The sequence below is a fragment of the Megascapheus bottae genome, chromosome 17 (assembly GCF_031878675.1).
Source record: "Megascapheus bottae isolate mThoBot1 chromosome 17, mThoBot2.hap1, whole genome shotgun sequence".
In the NCBI taxonomy this organism is placed as follows: Eukaryota; Metazoa; Chordata; class Mammalia; order Rodentia; family Geomyidae; genus Megascapheus; species Megascapheus bottae.
In genome coordinates, this window is record NC_143525.1 from 19,065,319 (window position 1) to 19,081,925 (window position 16,607).

Below are 16,607 nucleotides of genomic sequence, written 5' to 3' on the forward strand. Positions count from 1 at the left end.
GTCTTATTTTGTGCTACATCCCTTCTTCTGTGTTTTGTTTTGTTTGCATTTAAGCTTGGGGCCTTACATTTGCTAGGTTGGCATTTTTTCCACTTGAACTATGTCCTCTCCCCCCCTACACACACACTTACCCTCTGAACTAGGCTGTTTAGAGCAAAAGCTAGAGTCCTGCCTACTTCTCTATTTCTTTATTGTCACTTTGTTTTATCTTCCACCCTTTGAGTCTGCTATGCCTTTAGCCTACTGTCCCTGAGAGAGGGGTGTATTCCCAACCAAATGGTAGCCATATTAGCTACAGCCTCCACTCTGAGAAAGAAAAGCAAACTCATTCATCTTCCAAGGAAAATAAACACTGATCTCCATAGTGCTTACCCAGAATATTTATAACCCATAGCCAATGAATGGACAGTTAATCCATAGCGATCAAATGCTGCTTCATTTGAGGTACAGAATTTCTCCCTAAGGACTGAGTTCGGGAAAAGCCCCCAAGCCATTGTCTCAAGTCTGGCCAGCATCCAGGATGGCCAGATGTATAGGATAGAGTTTCCTTTTAGACTGATGACAGTGAAGAATTTGATCCTGGACAAGCAGAACAGGGTCTCTCAAAGTGAGGCAGGAAGGCCTATGGCTCATTCCACCTTCCTCTACCCCATTCTCAGGTCAGTGCCAATGTTCTAGAAAGGTAAGAGAGGGCCAGGTTCTAGAATGATAGTCCCTTGAGAACAGGCCTGGAACCTTAGAAGGGCATCTTACATATCAACTGGGAATAAATGACATTGCATTTGACTGCTTTCTCTGCAGATCAGTGATTTCTTTTTGTGCTTGCTTAATTCTTACCTCACATAGAGACCTCCTGTCAATAGTGATTTCTAGAAATTCTTAGGCCTTGAGATCTGGTGCCTTGGATTTGCCCTGCTCCTCCAGCAGACATGAGCCTGGCCCATGCCACCATGTTCCTATGGACCTGGAGCAGTCTCCAGGCTTTTGAAATTGTGGAGAAGGAGAACATTTTCCGGAGGACTCCTTGCCCTGCTTTTCTGATGTTTGACAATGCAGCCTACTTGGCTGAGATGAGCTTCGAACTTCCCTGCCACTGCAAACCCGAGGAGGTCTTGTCTGTGGTCTGGTACTACCAAAAGCAACTGGGTAGCAGTCACACCAAAGTGCTAACAGATTTTGATGGGCGGTTGCTGACAGAGGCAGGTCATGTGCGAGCGGGCAGTGACATGTTAGTCCGATTCAGCATCCGAATGTTCAGCCTGTTGGTCTACCGGGCCCAGCCTGAGGACTCAGGCCTCTATTTCTGTGGTACCCGCAAGGGAGATTACTTTTATGCCTACGATGTGGACATCCAGAGCAATGATGGGATGGTGGCTACCTTCAAGGATGAAGGACAGGAGCCCGTTTCAGACGAATACCATAGGAACCTCCGTGTCTTCACTACCTTCTGGGAGTGGACCCCCTGTGACCGTTGTGGGGTACGGGGAGAGCAGTGGCGCATCGGCCTCTGCTACCTGAGGAGCCCTGACCTCTCCCCACGATATAAAAAAACAATGCCAGATGTGGTGTCCTGTGGCTCACAGGCTGTGCCAATGAAGCTGCGCAACATGGCCCAGGACCACACGCCTGAGCTGCAGGTTCAGAGCTGCCTGGTACACTGTGAGAAGAACGGGACCTGGAAGGGCATGCTAGGCATCTACAACTACTTGTCGAAAGTGGGCAGCAAACCCCAGATACCCCAGGTCCCCATTCAATTCCACCAGCAGAAACTAGGTCGTGGGCTCATCATCTCCTGTCCAGGGGCCAGGCCAGAGCATGCGGTGGCCTGGGACAAGGACAACCAGCAACTGTACCGCACACAGTACCTGATCGGTGTCAACAGGTCGATGAGGGTGTTCATTGACCATGGCAATCAACTCCACATTCGCCTTACCCAGATGAGTGACCTGGGCATCTACTATTGCTGGCGGCAGGGGGTGCGAATTGCCGGATTCCGGCTGGGTGTGAAATACCAAGGGCACCACCCAAACTCACTGTGGGACCCTGAGACTCGTTCCGTCATGGAGCTTACCCTGCTTGCCTACCTGCTCCTCACAGTAGTCTTTATCATCATTCAGCTCTGTCGTTGCTGCTGTTACTGCTGTGGCTCTTGTCCCAACGTATCCCTCTAGGCTGTCTCTTCCCCACCTCTGAAGACCAGCTGTGCTTCTATGTGTTTTGGTAAATGATTACCGGATGTTTCTGGGTAGCACCTTGGGCTGGGACGTGCGGACAAATATCTTAGTTACAGCCTGCCCCCCAATTTCATGGTGGGTCTGCAGTCTGGGAAATGGGGAAGGTGCCAAGGTGAGTGGGAAACTGGGGACTGAGGTTAGGGAAATAGCCAGAGACAGGTGCCATCTCGTGTCACACTTGGGTCAGAGATGGAGGAAGTGAACGGAATGTCCTCCCAGTGTGGTTATCTGAAGAGCATCAGTGTTGCTTTTTCAATCTTGCCTTTGAGGACAAGGCAAGATGAACTGAGAGTAGTGGAGAACAGGAGGGAAGTAGAGTGGAGAGAGCTGGCATGACTCCTGCTTGCCTTCTTCCCAGCGTCATTCAGGAACCACAGGGAGAAATAGTCGGTGTAGGAATTAGGGTAAAGACAAGGCTGGGAATGAGTGAAGGAAGTAGAGATTGAACTCAGAGCTTTCCTGAGCAAAGGACTGGGGATGAGAAGAAGGATGCTGAGTCAAAGGCTGGGAATTGATATGTGGCTGCTGTCATGAGGGCTTGGGCTCCCAAGGTGATGGATGATAAGCGGCACCTTAGATTCCTATTCAAGGTTAGATCTTGGTCCCAGCCCTACTGTCTCAGGAACAGAGTCCACAATGGAGAAGCCTCAGGTATATGTCTTTATTACTCTTCAATGGGTAAAAGCAGCACCACTGCCCTGGATGTTAGCAGTGGGGGTGGTGTGAGGGGGACATCAAGTTGAAAAGGGAGGAACCCTACCCTCCCTTTCTTGGCTTCATATGGTGGATCCTTTCAACCCTGTGTTGGGCAGACACCCACCACCTGCCTGTTCACACAGAGCAGACACTCTGGAGTGAAGTTAACTGCCAGGCTTTCATGCTGCACGAACACAAGCCAGTGTTCTCACTGAACTCATGCCACTATTTCTTTCATTGTAAATAGGGTGAAGAAAGTTTTGAATGCAAGTAAGAGTGGATGCAGAAGGCCCTTGGCTTAGTGAAAGTAGCACTGGTGGAGAAGCTCATACATGTGGCTGTGTCTTCACCAGGGTGGAGAGGCAGCAGTCAGACTCAGCAGCCTGGGTAGTCAGGGATTATATACAGCTAGGAAGAGGCGTTCAGAAAAGGACACAGCTGTGCCTAGTCCTCTGGACGGCAGCCCCTTCTCTTTCCTGTTTCAGTGTCTTTAAAGAGAATGCGCCACTTCCTTGATTCCCATGACTAAGAGGCCAAATATATCTAGCCACTCACTGCACCCTCGGACACCTCATCCCCATGCCCACGTCCACTTCCAAAGCCCCTAGACAGAGGGAGGAGTCCTGGGCTTGACCTCTCAGTACCCACACCTAGGGGCCAGGTAATCCTCTGCTACTCCTCAGCACCTAGTCCTTCGCCACTTACACTGGTCCCCAAACACTGAGACATAAATATGGAAACAAGCTCCCCATATGCATATGGACCTGTTCCCTGCATGGCAGCTCACTGGGGCTGAGATACTTGAATCCTTACTCAAGGGGCCTCCCTGCCCCCACCATGGCACCTGGACAAGCCAGAATTCTGTTGTGACCACTCCAGGGCACAAAACTTTCCTACTCACTCCTAGATTGGTCAGGGTCATTCTTAGGACCTAGCCTCTCGCCAGGGCTGCCTTGAGGGCTTCCCCTTCCCATCTGAGGTTTGGCTCCCCCTGCACGCCCCCTCCTGCAGCAGCCTGAAGAAAGACTTCCAGTTCTGGCAACAGTTGCCATAACAACAAAGAAGGAGGATGTGTTTGGTTAAGTCCTCCTTCCCTGTCAACTTATCTCTTTCCTCCCTATTATAATCCAAGCTGCTGACGACCACCCCCCATCCAAACTATTCCTTGGGACAAGTGCCTTGTTAGTTGGAAGTGCTGGGTGCTAGGTTAAAGTCATCTGACAGCCTAATGTTGACTGAGCTAGGGTAGCAAGCTGGTGTAGAGACATAGAAGGGAAGGGAGAGCTGGGGCAGGGAATCCGCTCTGGGGAAATGAGCTATCATCCCAGGAGGAGCAACTATCCTGCTTCTACTGTAGAATCCTCCTCACATCACGTCCTTGTGCTCCTGCTTGGCCTCCTTAATGACCTGCAGAGGACAGGGAAGGGGCAGAGTTCATAGTTAGGAGCTCACACCAGACCCCAATCCCACTGTGCTAGGTTGGGCAATTTTTCAACTGTCCTCGGTCTTTCTTTTCTTGACAGTAACTGTCAGAGCAGAGGGTGGGACACTGCTTGCAAAACATTTAGCACCATGCCTGTCACATGGTAAGCTAATGATATAAGAAGAGCAGCAACTACTTTTGCTGCTATATCCACTGGGAACGTGAAGGGGCTGTGGAAATATGCTTTCTTCTCATCCTGAATAAAATCTGTAAGCCCTCATCTCTACAGCTATCCCACCCAAAGCTCAAAAACTACTAATTGTGTGTGTGTATGTGTGTGTGTGTGTGTGTCTGTCTGTCTGTCTGTCTGTCTGTCTGGCACTGTCTGGTTGTCTGGCTGTCTTTCTGTCTCTCTTTGGCTTCGTTCTGGAGACACCAGAGTCCAGAGGGAGCGAAACGAATATAGCCTGAGTTAGGACTCCATCAAGGAGCCTAGGTGCCCCCTGGGAAGGCGTTGAGCAAAGGGAATTATATTCAGGTTCCCTCTGTCTCCCAGAGTTCCCAGGATGTTCCAGAGAATCCGTGTGCCATTGATGCCCAAGGCCCAGGCTTTCTCCATAGCACCACCTCAAGAACTCCTGTGGTCACCCAGAACCTATCCTCACCTCTCCATCCCGCATCTCCACGGTCTTTACCACGATGTTCCTCTTAAGATGGCCTTCTGACATTGATTTGGTGTCCAGGCTGGTTTCTGCAAGTGTGAGGAAAGGAGGCCTCTCGTGGGCTCTCAGGACACTAGACATCCTCTCCTGAACCCACTGTCCCCATCACATATCCATATAGTGGGCTCAAGGACCTATTTAAGTCAGACAGAAAGGGCCGTGGCTTTTCTGAAGGAAATTGGAAACCGCCAAGTCCCTCCAGTGGTAGGCACACCCTATTGCTGTCCAGTGCTCTACGGAGTCTTCTGGCATGGCTTTGTTTCAGCTCTGATCTGTCATCTGGCTTCTTGACAACCCAGCACTACTCCAAAAAAGAAGCACACGGGCTTTGAGATATAAAGGAATAGAACTCAAGTCCCAGCTTAGCCACACAATCAGCCATACTGTTGATATTCAGGCTCATTGATCTCAGGCTCAGTTTCCTCATTTGCATAATAAATCTGGTGATGTCTACGTTTGAAGTATGTTCAACGCCAGACATATTAGTGCTCAATACATGTGGATCCTATTCTTGTCCCCTTTTCTGTTTCTATTTTCTCTGTTATTTATCTGACCCCCTTTGACCTTGGGCTGTCTATCACTTGGCAGTGCTACTTCTACCTGATTAGCCTTGTCAACCTTCCATTGCTCAATTAAGTCCTGGGACATGCACGTCTAATGTTCCTAAATATTCTAAACCAGAAAAGGAATTTTTTCCCTCATCAAAGACTCATTTGAGAGCCATATACCAGTAAAAAATAATTTAGTCTGCCCCCCTTAGAGAGAAAAATATGACATGTCACACTCACTAATATTTAAAATTAAGAGCAAGGAACATAAAACTTTATTTACTACAAGAGCAGGAGTCTAGAGGGAATGAATCCTCTGGGCTGAATTAGCACTGAGCAAAGCAACCGTGGGGACAGATGAATCAAGTGGAAAACCTGTCCACCAGCCATAGCAAGACTCAAAGGGACTTCCCAGTGACAGAAGAGGTGAGGCAGAGGCTGGTGTGTGCTCAGAGACCCCCAGAGGACCTTTAGCATCGAGACAAACTACTTTTAGCATTGACCACTCTGCAAGCATAAGCAGAGCCTAGGACCAGTGCCAGGTCCTAGGCTCAGGCCTGAGGCTCCTGGGCAAGGTGAAGCCTAGGAGGAGGACACCCAAAAAGACTAGAAAAGTAAGCATAGGGAGATTTGCTCCCTATGGAGCTGGGAAAAGCGATGGCTGGGAGGCAGACAGCTAACCGAGAGTAGGGGCTCCATTTACAATCTGGTGAGCCTGTATGGGTATAACTTGTAGTGTGAGCCTTTTGAGATGTCTTGTGACCTTGAGAACTTCCCCTTCTTGGATGCTTTTGCCCCCTGTAGTAACAAGCAGTTAAAACAAAACAAGACAAAACATAAAGCACTCAAAAGAGCAGAGTTTACCCAGGGGCTTACACAATAAGCACTGGTTGAGACCCCAATCCGTCTCCCCACCCACTAATCTACAATGGAAAAGGGTGCAAGAAGAGAAATTCAGGATGGGACAGAGCAAGACAAGGCCAGAGGCATTCCCCCCAACTACAAATGCTCTGGGAAACTGTGCTCTGGCTAGGAACTCTGTGGTAGCTCAGATAGGATCCCCAAAAAGAGCTCACACTCCTTTGCCCTCCCCATTCCCAAGGCAGAGCAGCCATAGGTCTGCAGGGATGGATGAGGGTATGGCATCCAGCCTCTTCCCACAAGGTCCAGCTCTACTGACCTCGGATCTGCAGGTTGGAGAAGGTCTGCACTGGAATGGTGATGCTGGAAGACAGTGGAGGGACAGGGATGATGAAGTTGCCTTAGGACATCCCCAAGCCAGGTTCCAGTCAGGACAGCACACTAACCATTCCAGTGGCTAAGAGTCTGACTCCACCCTCTGCTCTCCCCAGTCTTAGTGGACTACCAGCAGAGCTTGGTAGAGGAGAACATAGATGCGGGAGATGCAGGGGATGGAGAAAGCAAGTGGTGAAGAGCCTTCCAAGAAGGCAGAAGATACCAGTAAGAGAAGAGAAGTAGGTAGGCTAGGGAGGAACCATGTCCACCACCCTGGGACTTAATATTGATTGGGTCTATTTGTTAGACATTTGCTGAATACCTGCTGTGTGTTAGGCAAGAACAGGGAGCAACAGGGACTGTAGGAAGAGGCAGTGAATTTCTGGGAGGGCTATGATCAGGGCTCACCGGTTCTCCTCGCCCTCTAGCAGTTTTCTATAGGTCGCGATCTCGATATCCAGGGCCAGCTTGACGTTCAGCAGGTCTTGGTACTCCTGCAGATGGTGGGCCATCTCATCCTTGAGGCTCTGTCCTTCCTCCTCCAGCCGGGTGAGGGCCTCCTGGTACCTCGAGGCTTCCCTGGAATGGCGCTCCTCCTGCTCACGCATCTGCCTCTCCAGAGACTCATTCTGCAGGGTAGGGGCAGTGGGCAGGTCCCTCAGAGTTCCTGCACCTGCCCAGGATCCTATGGTCCAGCCAGAGCCCTACCTCCAACCCTGGTAATGCTTTCGAGCCCTGCCCTCAGCCTGACCCCCTTCCCTTTGAGCAACTCCTACAGGGTGCAAGTGCCAGTCCCAGCTGGTGGTCCCCAGAATGTGGGGCCCAGCCCTGCCTTCACTTACCACACCACGCAAGGACTCCAGATCACAGGTTAAGGCCTGCAGCTGGCGCCTGTAGTCGTTGGCCTCATGTTTGGCCTGTCGCAGCATCTCAGCATTTCGGGCAGCAGCGTCTGTGAGGTCCGCAAACTAAACAGAGGGCTTAGGGTTAAGGGGAGGCCTGGGTGTTGGGAGGGTTCACATCTGAGGCAGCATTATTTCTGGGAAATCAGGGAGACGAGTACCTCCCTGTGTCACCCAAGGATGTTGGCTGGGATTATTCTCAGAAATGGTGAATGGACAGAAGGCACAGTAGCCACTACTGGGACTTGGCACCTCACATAGCACTTGAGCACCCCAATAAACAGATGAACAGTGTCACGGAATCCAGAACCTAATCCATCCTTGGGACTGAGTCCTGCCTGTCTCTCCCCACTGTGGAAAGTGGGTCCTGGGCAGCAGAACTGGGTTCTAACACCCATTACTTCCCCAGCTTTGGGGGAGACCCTCACCTGCCTCAGGCTCTGTGTTAGGCAAGCACAGGAAGCAAGAGAGACTGTAGGAAGAGGCAGCAGGGTCCTGTTCACACTTGGCTTCAGTTTGTGTTGCTAATACCTGTGCTTTTCTACCTCCCAGGTCCTACCCAGGCTTTGCTATCCACTGGAAGTGCCCTTCCTTCTTCTCTTTCTGGCTTGGGCCTATCTGTCCTGCTTAGCTAGGGCTCAGCCCTTAGGCAGGGCTACCTTGGACCGGTACCACTCCTCTGCTTCCTGCATGTTGCTGGTCGCCACTGCCTCGTACTGTGTGCGAATCTCTCTCAGGGCTGCTGTGAGGTCTGGCTTGGCCACATCCATCTCCACGTGGACCTGCTGGCGGGCCAGCTGCTCTTGAAGTTCCTGCACCTCCTGGAAGGGAGAGAAGGGAGGACCGGGCATAGGGCAAGGCTGAAGTCTGGGCTGTTGCCAACATCTTCACATCCCCTCTTCTGCTTGCACCTCATCCATGAATGTTGGTTCAGGAAACTGAGAAGTGCATGTCCAGACTAAGGGATGTGGGAAAGGGAATTTGGGAACTTCATAGCATCCTTATCCAGAGATGGATGAGCAGGAGCCAGGAGCTTCTTGTGGGCACCCAGATTCCCCAGGATCATAGATTGGGAAGCCAGGGCCTGAACTGAGAGCAGGAGTGGAGTCAGTGATTGTATGATCTTAAGATGCTCTGTAACCGCTCTGGGCCTCAGAATCCTCTGTGAAAGAAAATAGTCAGGAGGGTTCTTGTCTTACAGGGCTGATAAGGAATAAATGAGCCACAAGGTACATGGGGTACCATCTATGTGAGTTTCCCCCAGGGGTTGAGGATACTCTGTGTGCTTTTCCCCCACCCCATCTATCAATCTCCTCTGTCAATCTCTTTCTACTTTTGCCTCTGAGTAAGTCTGACTTTTTCTAAGTGTCTGTCTGTCTGTCTCAGCTGAGTCTGTGTGTTGGGCTTCCCTCCCCGTGTCCTGGCCTTACCTCCTCATGGATCTTCCTCAAAAATCGGATCTCCTCTTCCAGTGACTCAATCTTCCTCTCCAGATCCAGACGGGCCAAAGTGGCTTCATCTGCCTCCTGGAGTGCAAGGGGACATTGGGATGCTCTGACTCTAGCTGCCTCCTCCCCACTCCCCAGCTTTGCCTTATTCCTCCTACTGGGGAGTAGCTTTGGAGGGTTATGTTTGGGGAGGGTGTTTAGGTAGGCTGCCATCAACCCTTTCTCCCCTCCCCGCCCCTTCCCTCCACCTCTCTGACCTGTCTGTAGGCAGCCAGGTTGTTCTCAGCCTCCAGCCTCAGGTTGGTTTCATCCTGGAGCCTGAGATGGGAAAACACATTCCTGGGTCCAAGCTTTCCTAAAAACTCATAGATCCCTACCCCACTTTCCCTGATGTGGTTGTCACAGAGATCCCTGCTTGCTGGTAGAGTGGCAAGAATGTTGAGGGTCAGGAGGGTCCTAGACAGAGGCATTGTCGGGAAGGGTGAGCAGATAAGGGCCTTTGCCTTAACTCATTACTGAGGAGTCTTATCGGAGTTGGTGCACCTGTTCCTGCTCATGCAGGCACATATACCCACCATCTTACGTTTACTGCCCTCCTTTCCCCCTCCTCCTCCTCCCTCTCCCTCTCCTGCACTACTGAGGACATCACTTTCCTGCCACTCAGTCTTTGGCATTTCCTCTTATCCCCTAGTCATACTACCTGGGTGGGGGAGATAGATTTTATTATGATCTCTGCCTCACAACGTGTATATCAGTGACTTAAGTAGGGTCAGAAGTTAAAGATAGTCACTCCCTTGTGCTCTGCTCCTAGGCCTGCTTGCTTTTGCTCTGTGTGTATGTGTGTATGTGTGCCTGTACCCGTGCTAGGGCTTGAACTCAAGGCCTGGGCACTGTCTCTAAGCTTTTTTTTTTCTCAAGGCTAGCACTCTACCACCTGAGCCACAGCTCTACGCCTGGCTTTTGGTGGTTACTTGGATATAAGTATCTCATGGATGTTCCTGTCTGGGCTAGCTTTGATCACCACCCTCAGATCTTAGCCTCTTGAGTAGCTGAGATTATAGGTATGACCAGCAGTACTCAACAACAGCCTGCCTGCTCTTTTCCCCACTTCCTTGACTTCTAAACCCCAGCCTCCCGTGGATATCAACTTTCTCTTGCCACCTTCTTATGTATGGATCCAGGATCAGAATAGATAACACCACCTTCCAAATATCCAATCACACTGTCGGTGAATGAAATGTAAAGTCCCTGGTCACTGAGTCCCCGACTGCCCCATACATCTTCTGGAGTGGGAAGATGTTGAAAGTGCTCTGCTTCCTCACCCAGGGTCTTTGTGAATGAGATCCTGAGGCTCTGGGCCTCTTCCTGGTCTTTCCATCATGTTGGAGGGCAAGGGCAGCTCCTCACTTCACAGAGATGGGAAGACCCGGGCTGGATACCAGCCCAAGGATGTAGTCCTATGGGCACTCCCTATCAGGGACTCCGGTTCTCTACTAAAGCCCCTTCCCCTGTCCCCCTCCTCACTTCTGCCTCAGGATGCCCAGGTCCTGTGCCAGATTGTCTCTCTCCACCTCAAGACGAGCACTGGTAGCAGTAAGTTGATCAAGACGCAGCCTCAGCTCCCGAAGCTCAGCCTGGTAGACATCAGCCAGCTTGGTGGGTTCCTTGGCCCGCAGTTGGTTCAGCTCAGCAGCCAGAGCCTTGTTTTGTTGTTCCAAAAACCGAACCTTCTCAATGTAGCTGGCAAAACGATCATTGAGCTCCATCATCTCAGCCCGCTCGCTGGCCCGGGTCTCCTTGAAGCCAGCATTGAGTGCCCCAGCTAGGGAGAAGTCCACTCGAGCTGGGAGTGGAGGAGACATTCGAGCCAGGGGGATCCTGGGGCAGGGACTCAGTCGGAGACCTGCACTCAAGCGGTGGCTGGGACCCAGGCCCCTGACCACCATCTCTGAGGAGGTGTAGGAGCGCCGAGCAGAGGTGACGTGTCTCCGCTCCATCCTGCCCTGTCTCTCGGCTGGCTCCTGAGATGTGAGGGCTTTATGGAGGAGTGGGCTGGACTGGTAGTGCCTGGGTGCCTGGCAACGGCTTCTGGCACAGGCTGAGGGGGTGTGGCTGAGATGTAGCCCAACCATGAGGAGAGTGTTCCTCACCCCACTGAGGTCACTTATTCCCAGTCAGGGCTTCCTGGCATACCAGCCTGGCCAGAGGCAGGAAGTGCCTGGAGTCCTGACCACTGAGCATGGAGACCCTCTCCCTAGGAAGTTGGGTCAAAGAAAGACTGGCCTGGTGACTTTTTTTTTTTTTGCCAGTCCTGGGCTTGAGCTCAAAGCCTGAGCACTGTCCTTGGACTTTCTCAAGGCTAGAGGTCTACCACTTGAGCCTCAGCATCAATTCCGGCTTTTTTTCTATGTATGTGGTACCAAGGAATCGAACCCAGGTCTTTGTACATGCTAGGCAAGCACTCTACCACTAGGCCAAACTCCCGGCCCTGTGACTTCTTTTTTAAAAAAAAATTTTAAACTTTTTTTTTTGCCAGTCCTGGGGCTTGAACTCAGGGCCTGAGCACTGTCCTTGGGCTTTCCTCAAGGCTAGAGCTCTACCACTTGAGCCACAGCACCACTTCTGGCTTTTCTATGTATGTGGTACTGAGGAATCAAACCAGGGACTTCATGCATGCTAGGCAAGCACTTTACCAGTAGGCCGAACTCCTGGCCCCTGGGTGGCTTCTTAGAGCCCATAATAAGCCACTGTGGACAGGTCTTCTAGATGGAAGGAATTTGATGAAGAACTAACCTGTGCCCTGTCTCAGGAAACAATCTATTTTCTCATTTCCTGTTGAGTCTCACTCCAGCTTGAAAAGAGGTCTCATTGTTGCTTGGCTTTTTTGCTGAAGATTGGCTCTCTACCACTTGAGCCACACTTCCAAGAATCCCACTCCTGGGGTTGAGAGTTTGGCTTAGTGGTAGGGTGCTTGCCTAGCATGCATGAAGACTGGGGTTCGATTCCTTGGTACCACATACATAGAAAAGAGCCAGAAGTGGTGCTGTGGCTCAAGTGGTAGAGCTCTAACCTTGAGAAAACCCAAGGACAATGCTCAGGCCCTGAGTTCAGAGTCCAGAACTGGCAAAACAAAAAATCCCACTCCTACTGAACACAGATGGCCTTTATTATTTCATTCTTCCCATCCCTGAAGATCTGCTGCTGAAGGCTGGGTTTGAATCCCAGCCCTCTCTCTGCAGGTTAACCAAGACCTCTGCAAGCATAGGTGAGAGAAGGAATACGTGGCAGTCCTCAGAGGATAAGAGAGCAGACCTTCTCCCTGGCTGCTGTTTGTCCCCTCATCCACTTTGCTGGGCCACCCCTCCTCTGTGCCAGACCTCCCTGCTTCCTCTCCTTCAATCTGAGTCTGACAGCTTCACTGAACAGTTACGAATGAGTTGGCTGTGCCTGCTAGAATCTTTGTTTTTGCAGCACCCTGTCTCCCTGGCCACCCTTTGCTCTCCCTGGAGATTTATTTCTTTCCAGTTCCCACACATCAGTCTTTTGGGGATAGGTGGGTCTGGGAGCCTAGGAGCTGCTGGGTACAAGAGCTGGGAGGGAGAGTGTCTTAGGACTTCAGGTCCATCCATCCCCATCGATTCTCATCCCACCCAAGAGCTTAAGTCATCTGTGTCCTTGGGCTTCTGGGAAGCAGATGTCCCTGCTTTCCCCCCCCCACCTTAACTCCCCCACACTCCCCCTACTTCCCTCTGCCTCTCACTGCCCATACTTGGGCTCCTGATCTCTCCTCCCAGGCACTTGCTGAATAGAGCCTTGTTCTCCAGCACCAGGGAGGGCGCCATACAGCAAGGGCAGCCCCCAGGGGGCTGTACTGCTTTTATCTTAAGATGTCAGGATGTCAGCCCAGGGTGCAGTGCAAAACCTTTGCTCAATGGGCTTCTCAGAAAGCATCTGAGAGGGGGCTGTGGAGCAGAGGGGAAACAGGCTGTGTGCCCACCCCTGACCATTGTGTCTGTGCCAAGGTGAGTCATTCTGTGGGCAAAAGCAGGAAGCCTCAAGGGGCAGTCAGCTCAGTGCCGCCAGGGCTCTAGCTTTCAGACACTTACAGACACAAGCTGGCTGTTTGCCCACCTCCCGAGCTCTCAAGCCAGCTTTGACATCTTGAGCCACTTCCATCATTATGCTACCCTAACTCCATGTCATGGACGTGAGTTTCATTGGACATGCAATGAGTTATCTGCTGAGGTAGCCCCCATTCCCAGCAGAACCTTGTAGACATGGAGGCAAGCAGTGACAAGGTGGGGGTATCTTGGGGAGGAGACCCCAGTGGCTTTCTTTTCCCCTCAAGGATGGTACTATACCAGTTGAGCCACAGTTCCATGTCTAGCTTTTTGCTGGTTAAAGACAGGAGTCTCATAGGGCAGATACTCATGGCCCACGCCTGTAATCTTAGCTGCACAGGAGGCTGAGATCTGAGGATCACAATTCAAAGCCAGCCTGGGCACTAAAGACAGAGAGATTCTTATCTCCAATAATCTATTCAGAAAAAGCCAGAAGTGGTGCTGTGGCTCAAGTGCTAGAGTGCTAGCCTTGAGCAAAAGGAGCTCAGGGACACAGCCCCAGCCCTGAGTTCAAGCCTCAGGGCTGGCAAACAAAACCCAAAACCAGAAACAAAACAGACAATTGAGTCACAGATTTTTCCTGCCCAGAGCTGGTTTTGAAACATGATTCTTGATCTCAGCTTCCTGAGTAACTAGGATTACAGGTTGAACCAGTGATGCTCTCAGGTTCCCGGTGACTTTTGTGACTGCTGTGCATTAGGAAGCTGGGAAGGGATAGAGGACTTCAAAAGCAGGGAAAGACTGGGATCAAGCCATTGCCTCAAGCCAAATATCTGTGGCAAGAGTGGCTGGCTCTGCCAGGTTGTCCAGCAGGTGCCCCGAGATTGTTTTCCTTTCATGTTTATTGTAGAAATACCAGAAAATTCAAATAAGCAATACAATTTCATTAGCCATAATTTTGCCACATGGAGATAAACATCACAGATTTTTTTCTACATATATAAACTCATTTTTTCAGAATAAGCTCATGCTGTACAAATGATTTGGTAATTTGTTTTTTTAAACTCAATATGTTGTGACCATCTTTCCATATCAATATTTATCTACATCGTCATTTTAACAGCTGCAAGGCTTTCCACTATATACATTCATTTAACCAAGCTCTGTTGAACAGTTGTTTTTCCCTCCCCACACTCCCCGTGTGTGTGTGTGTGTGTGTGTGTGTGTGTGTGTGTGTGTGTGTGTGTGCACTTGTACATGCGTTCTCATCTCTGTTCTATCTCTGTCTCCCTATCTGTCTCTCTAATGGTGTCGGTCTCCTGAACCACACTTAGGCATATCTATCCCAGGCAGACAAAGCCAATAGAGCAAGGCATGCCCTCAGCCCTCCCAATCTATATTCCAACTCCCATTTGCCTAGCCCGTTTCAGGCAAGGTACATCTTCCTGCTTTCCCAACTAGAAATTCCCAATATACAAACTTTCAGGTTAAATTCTAAGTGACTTCTAGTCTCCATAGCAGGTGCTGAGGGCCATAGAAATGAGATCCCCGGACACTTCTCCACAGAGTCTACAGCCATGCTGGGTCCTACTGGGACAAGATGACATCTTGTGCCCTTCTTCTATATCAGAATCTGAAAGATGATCTCTTGTTTGCAGGGCAAGGCCTAATTTCCTCCCATGACAGACAAACCCAACTTCTGTCTTCAACTTACACAGGAGGTACCTGGTGTTTTCTAAAGACACCAGCCTCTAATTCACGTGGCCACGTTGTCCCTTGGCTGCTTTCTTCTCTCTCTGCTGTACCACTGCTACTTATTTAGTGTCTGGCATGGCCTGGTGGTAACAAGCTGGGCAAAGATGAAGAGGGCTTGAGTCTTTTGGTTGGTCCTTCAATACTACCATCTATCCATCCCTTAGAGCTTCCCTGAGGAAGGGAACAATTCCAGGGCCACTAGATGGCAGTGCTCAGCTGCCCAGGTCTGGCAACCATTACTGCTTGGAAGGAAAAAGCCAAAGCCAGATCTAGCATGTGTGGTGAATTTTCTTCAATTCACTTTCCTTCCTTCCTTCCTTCCTTCCTTCCTTCCTTCCTTCCTTCCTTCCTTCCTTCCTTCTTTCCTTTCCTCTCCCTCCCTCCCCCGCTCCCTCTGTGCCAGTACTGGGGCTTGAACTCAGGGCCTTGACACTGTCGCTTAGCTTTTTCATTCAAGACTAACACTCTACTGCTTGAGCCAAAGTTCCACTTTAGGCTTTTTGGTAGTTAATTGGAGAAGAGTCTCATGGAATTTCCTGCCAAGGCTGGCTTTAAACTGTGATCCTCAGAGCTCAGGCTAGTATTATAGGCATTCCTCATCTCCTTGCCTGACTGGGTCTCTCCTAGAAGAAGAAGCAAAGAGCTAAGGCCCTGGATGGAAGACAGGACTGGTGGCTGGCCTGCTAGTTCCAACACAGCCACTCTCCAAATGGACAGGATGAGCCAATGAGTGGACTGTATGGCTACATTAAGTTGAGGGGAGCCTTTAGGTTGGGCTGGAAAACGCAACCCTAGTCTCCATGCCCCTGGGATGAATCTGCCTCTCCTCACCCCACAATCTTCATCTGCCATCCAGAATCCCTCTTCACAAAAGCATGCAGGAGGAGAAAAGGATCTTGATCTAAATTCTAGCTGGGAACCAAATTACTTCAACACTTCTTTCCCCAAAAAAGGATCATTGCGGGAGAATCTGAGTACAGACAGATAAGCAGGGCTTTGGGGCAGGACTCCTAAGTTAGTAGTTGCCAATGAGACTCCCTGATGTGGTCAAATGCTCTGTGGAGGACAAACTAAAGCATGGGTGTAGGGAGAGCTCAGAGAGAAACATCAATCTCTCTCCCTTGATAGGTGCCTATATATACATATTTTTAACTAATTAATTTTTTGTCAGTCATGGGGCTTGAACTCTGGGCCTGGGCACTGTCCCTAAGCTCTTCAGCTCAAGGATACTGTCCTACCCCTTGAGCTAAGCGCCACTTCTGCTTTTCTAGTGGTTAATTGGAGATAAAAGTCTCACAATCTTTAGTGCCCACGCTGGCTTTGAACCATGATCCTCAGATCCCAGCCTCCTGAGTAGCTATGATTACAGGGGTGAGCCACTGCACCAGGCAATAGGTGCCGATATTGATGAGACAAAAGTGGCCTATGTCAGGTGACAGACGTGTCCCTCCTGCCTGCATGAAGCACCTCTTCATGTTCAGCTCTTTAGCACTGAGCCTGATTTTGTGAATTGGGCAGAAATTGGTACCTGGTGGATCCTGGCGTGGGGAGAAGGGAAAGCACTTTTCATGGGAGTGGAGTG

The 16,607-nt window shown here is 50.5% G+C and overlaps 2 protein-coding genes across 4 annotated transcripts; one reads left to right on the plus strand and one right to left on the minus strand.

Annotated features, from left to right (window-relative positions):
- Positions 1–2: 2 nt before the first annotated feature.
- Positions 3–2,171, plus strand: Fam187a (family with sequence similarity 187 member A). The gene has a single exon (XM_090350088.1). It carries the CDS (start codon positions 930–932, stop codon positions 2,169–2,171), a length of 1,242 nt encoding a protein of 413 aa, XP_090206214.1. The 5' UTR covers positions 3–929.
- A 709-nt stretch (positions 2,172–2,880) lies between these two features.
- On the minus strand, positions 2,881–11,207 carry Gfap (glial fibrillary acidic protein). Of its 3 annotated transcripts, XM_090350084.1 has the most exons (10): positions 10,734–11,207; positions 9,467–9,527; positions 9,192–9,287; positions 8,421–8,582; positions 7,702–7,827; positions 7,268–7,488; positions 6,804–6,847; positions 6,305–6,421; positions 5,019–5,104; positions 2,881–4,337 (listed from the first exon to the last, which is right to left on the minus strand). In XM_090350084.1, the coding sequence occupies exons 1-10, from the start codon at positions 11,204–11,206 to the stop codon at positions 4,296–4,298; spliced, it is 1,428 nt and encodes a 475-aa protein (XP_090206210.1). In that variant the 5' UTR covers position 11,207; the 3' UTR covers positions 2,881–4,295. The 3 variants fall into 3 exon arrangements, with proteins under 3 accessions (XP_090206210.1, XP_090206211.1, XP_090206212.1); XM_090350085.1 differs by lacking the exon at positions 6,305–6,421; XM_090350086.1 differs by lacking the exons at positions 6,305–6,421; positions 6,804–6,847.
- Positions 11,208–16,607: the final 5,400 nt, after the last annotated feature.

Excerpts from the sequence above, each read along its gene's own strand:
- Gfap (XM_090350084.1), bottom strand. The coding sequence starts at position 11,206 with ATGGAGCGGAGACACGTCACCTCTGCTCGGCGCTCCTACACCTCCTCA. Across the intron at positions 9,288-9,466 it reads ACCTGGCTGCCTACAGACAG|GAGGCAGATGAAGCCACTTT; the intron begins GTCAGAGAGGTG and ends CTTGCACTCCAG. Across the intron at positions 6,422-6,803 it reads CTCCAACCTGCAGATCCGAG|GGGGCAAAAGCATCCAAGAA; the intron begins GTCAGTAGAGCT and ends TTGTTACTACAG.
- Fam187a (XM_090350088.1), top strand. The coding sequence starts at position 930 with ATGAGCCTGGCCCATGCCACCATGTTCCTATGGACCTGGAGCAGTCTC.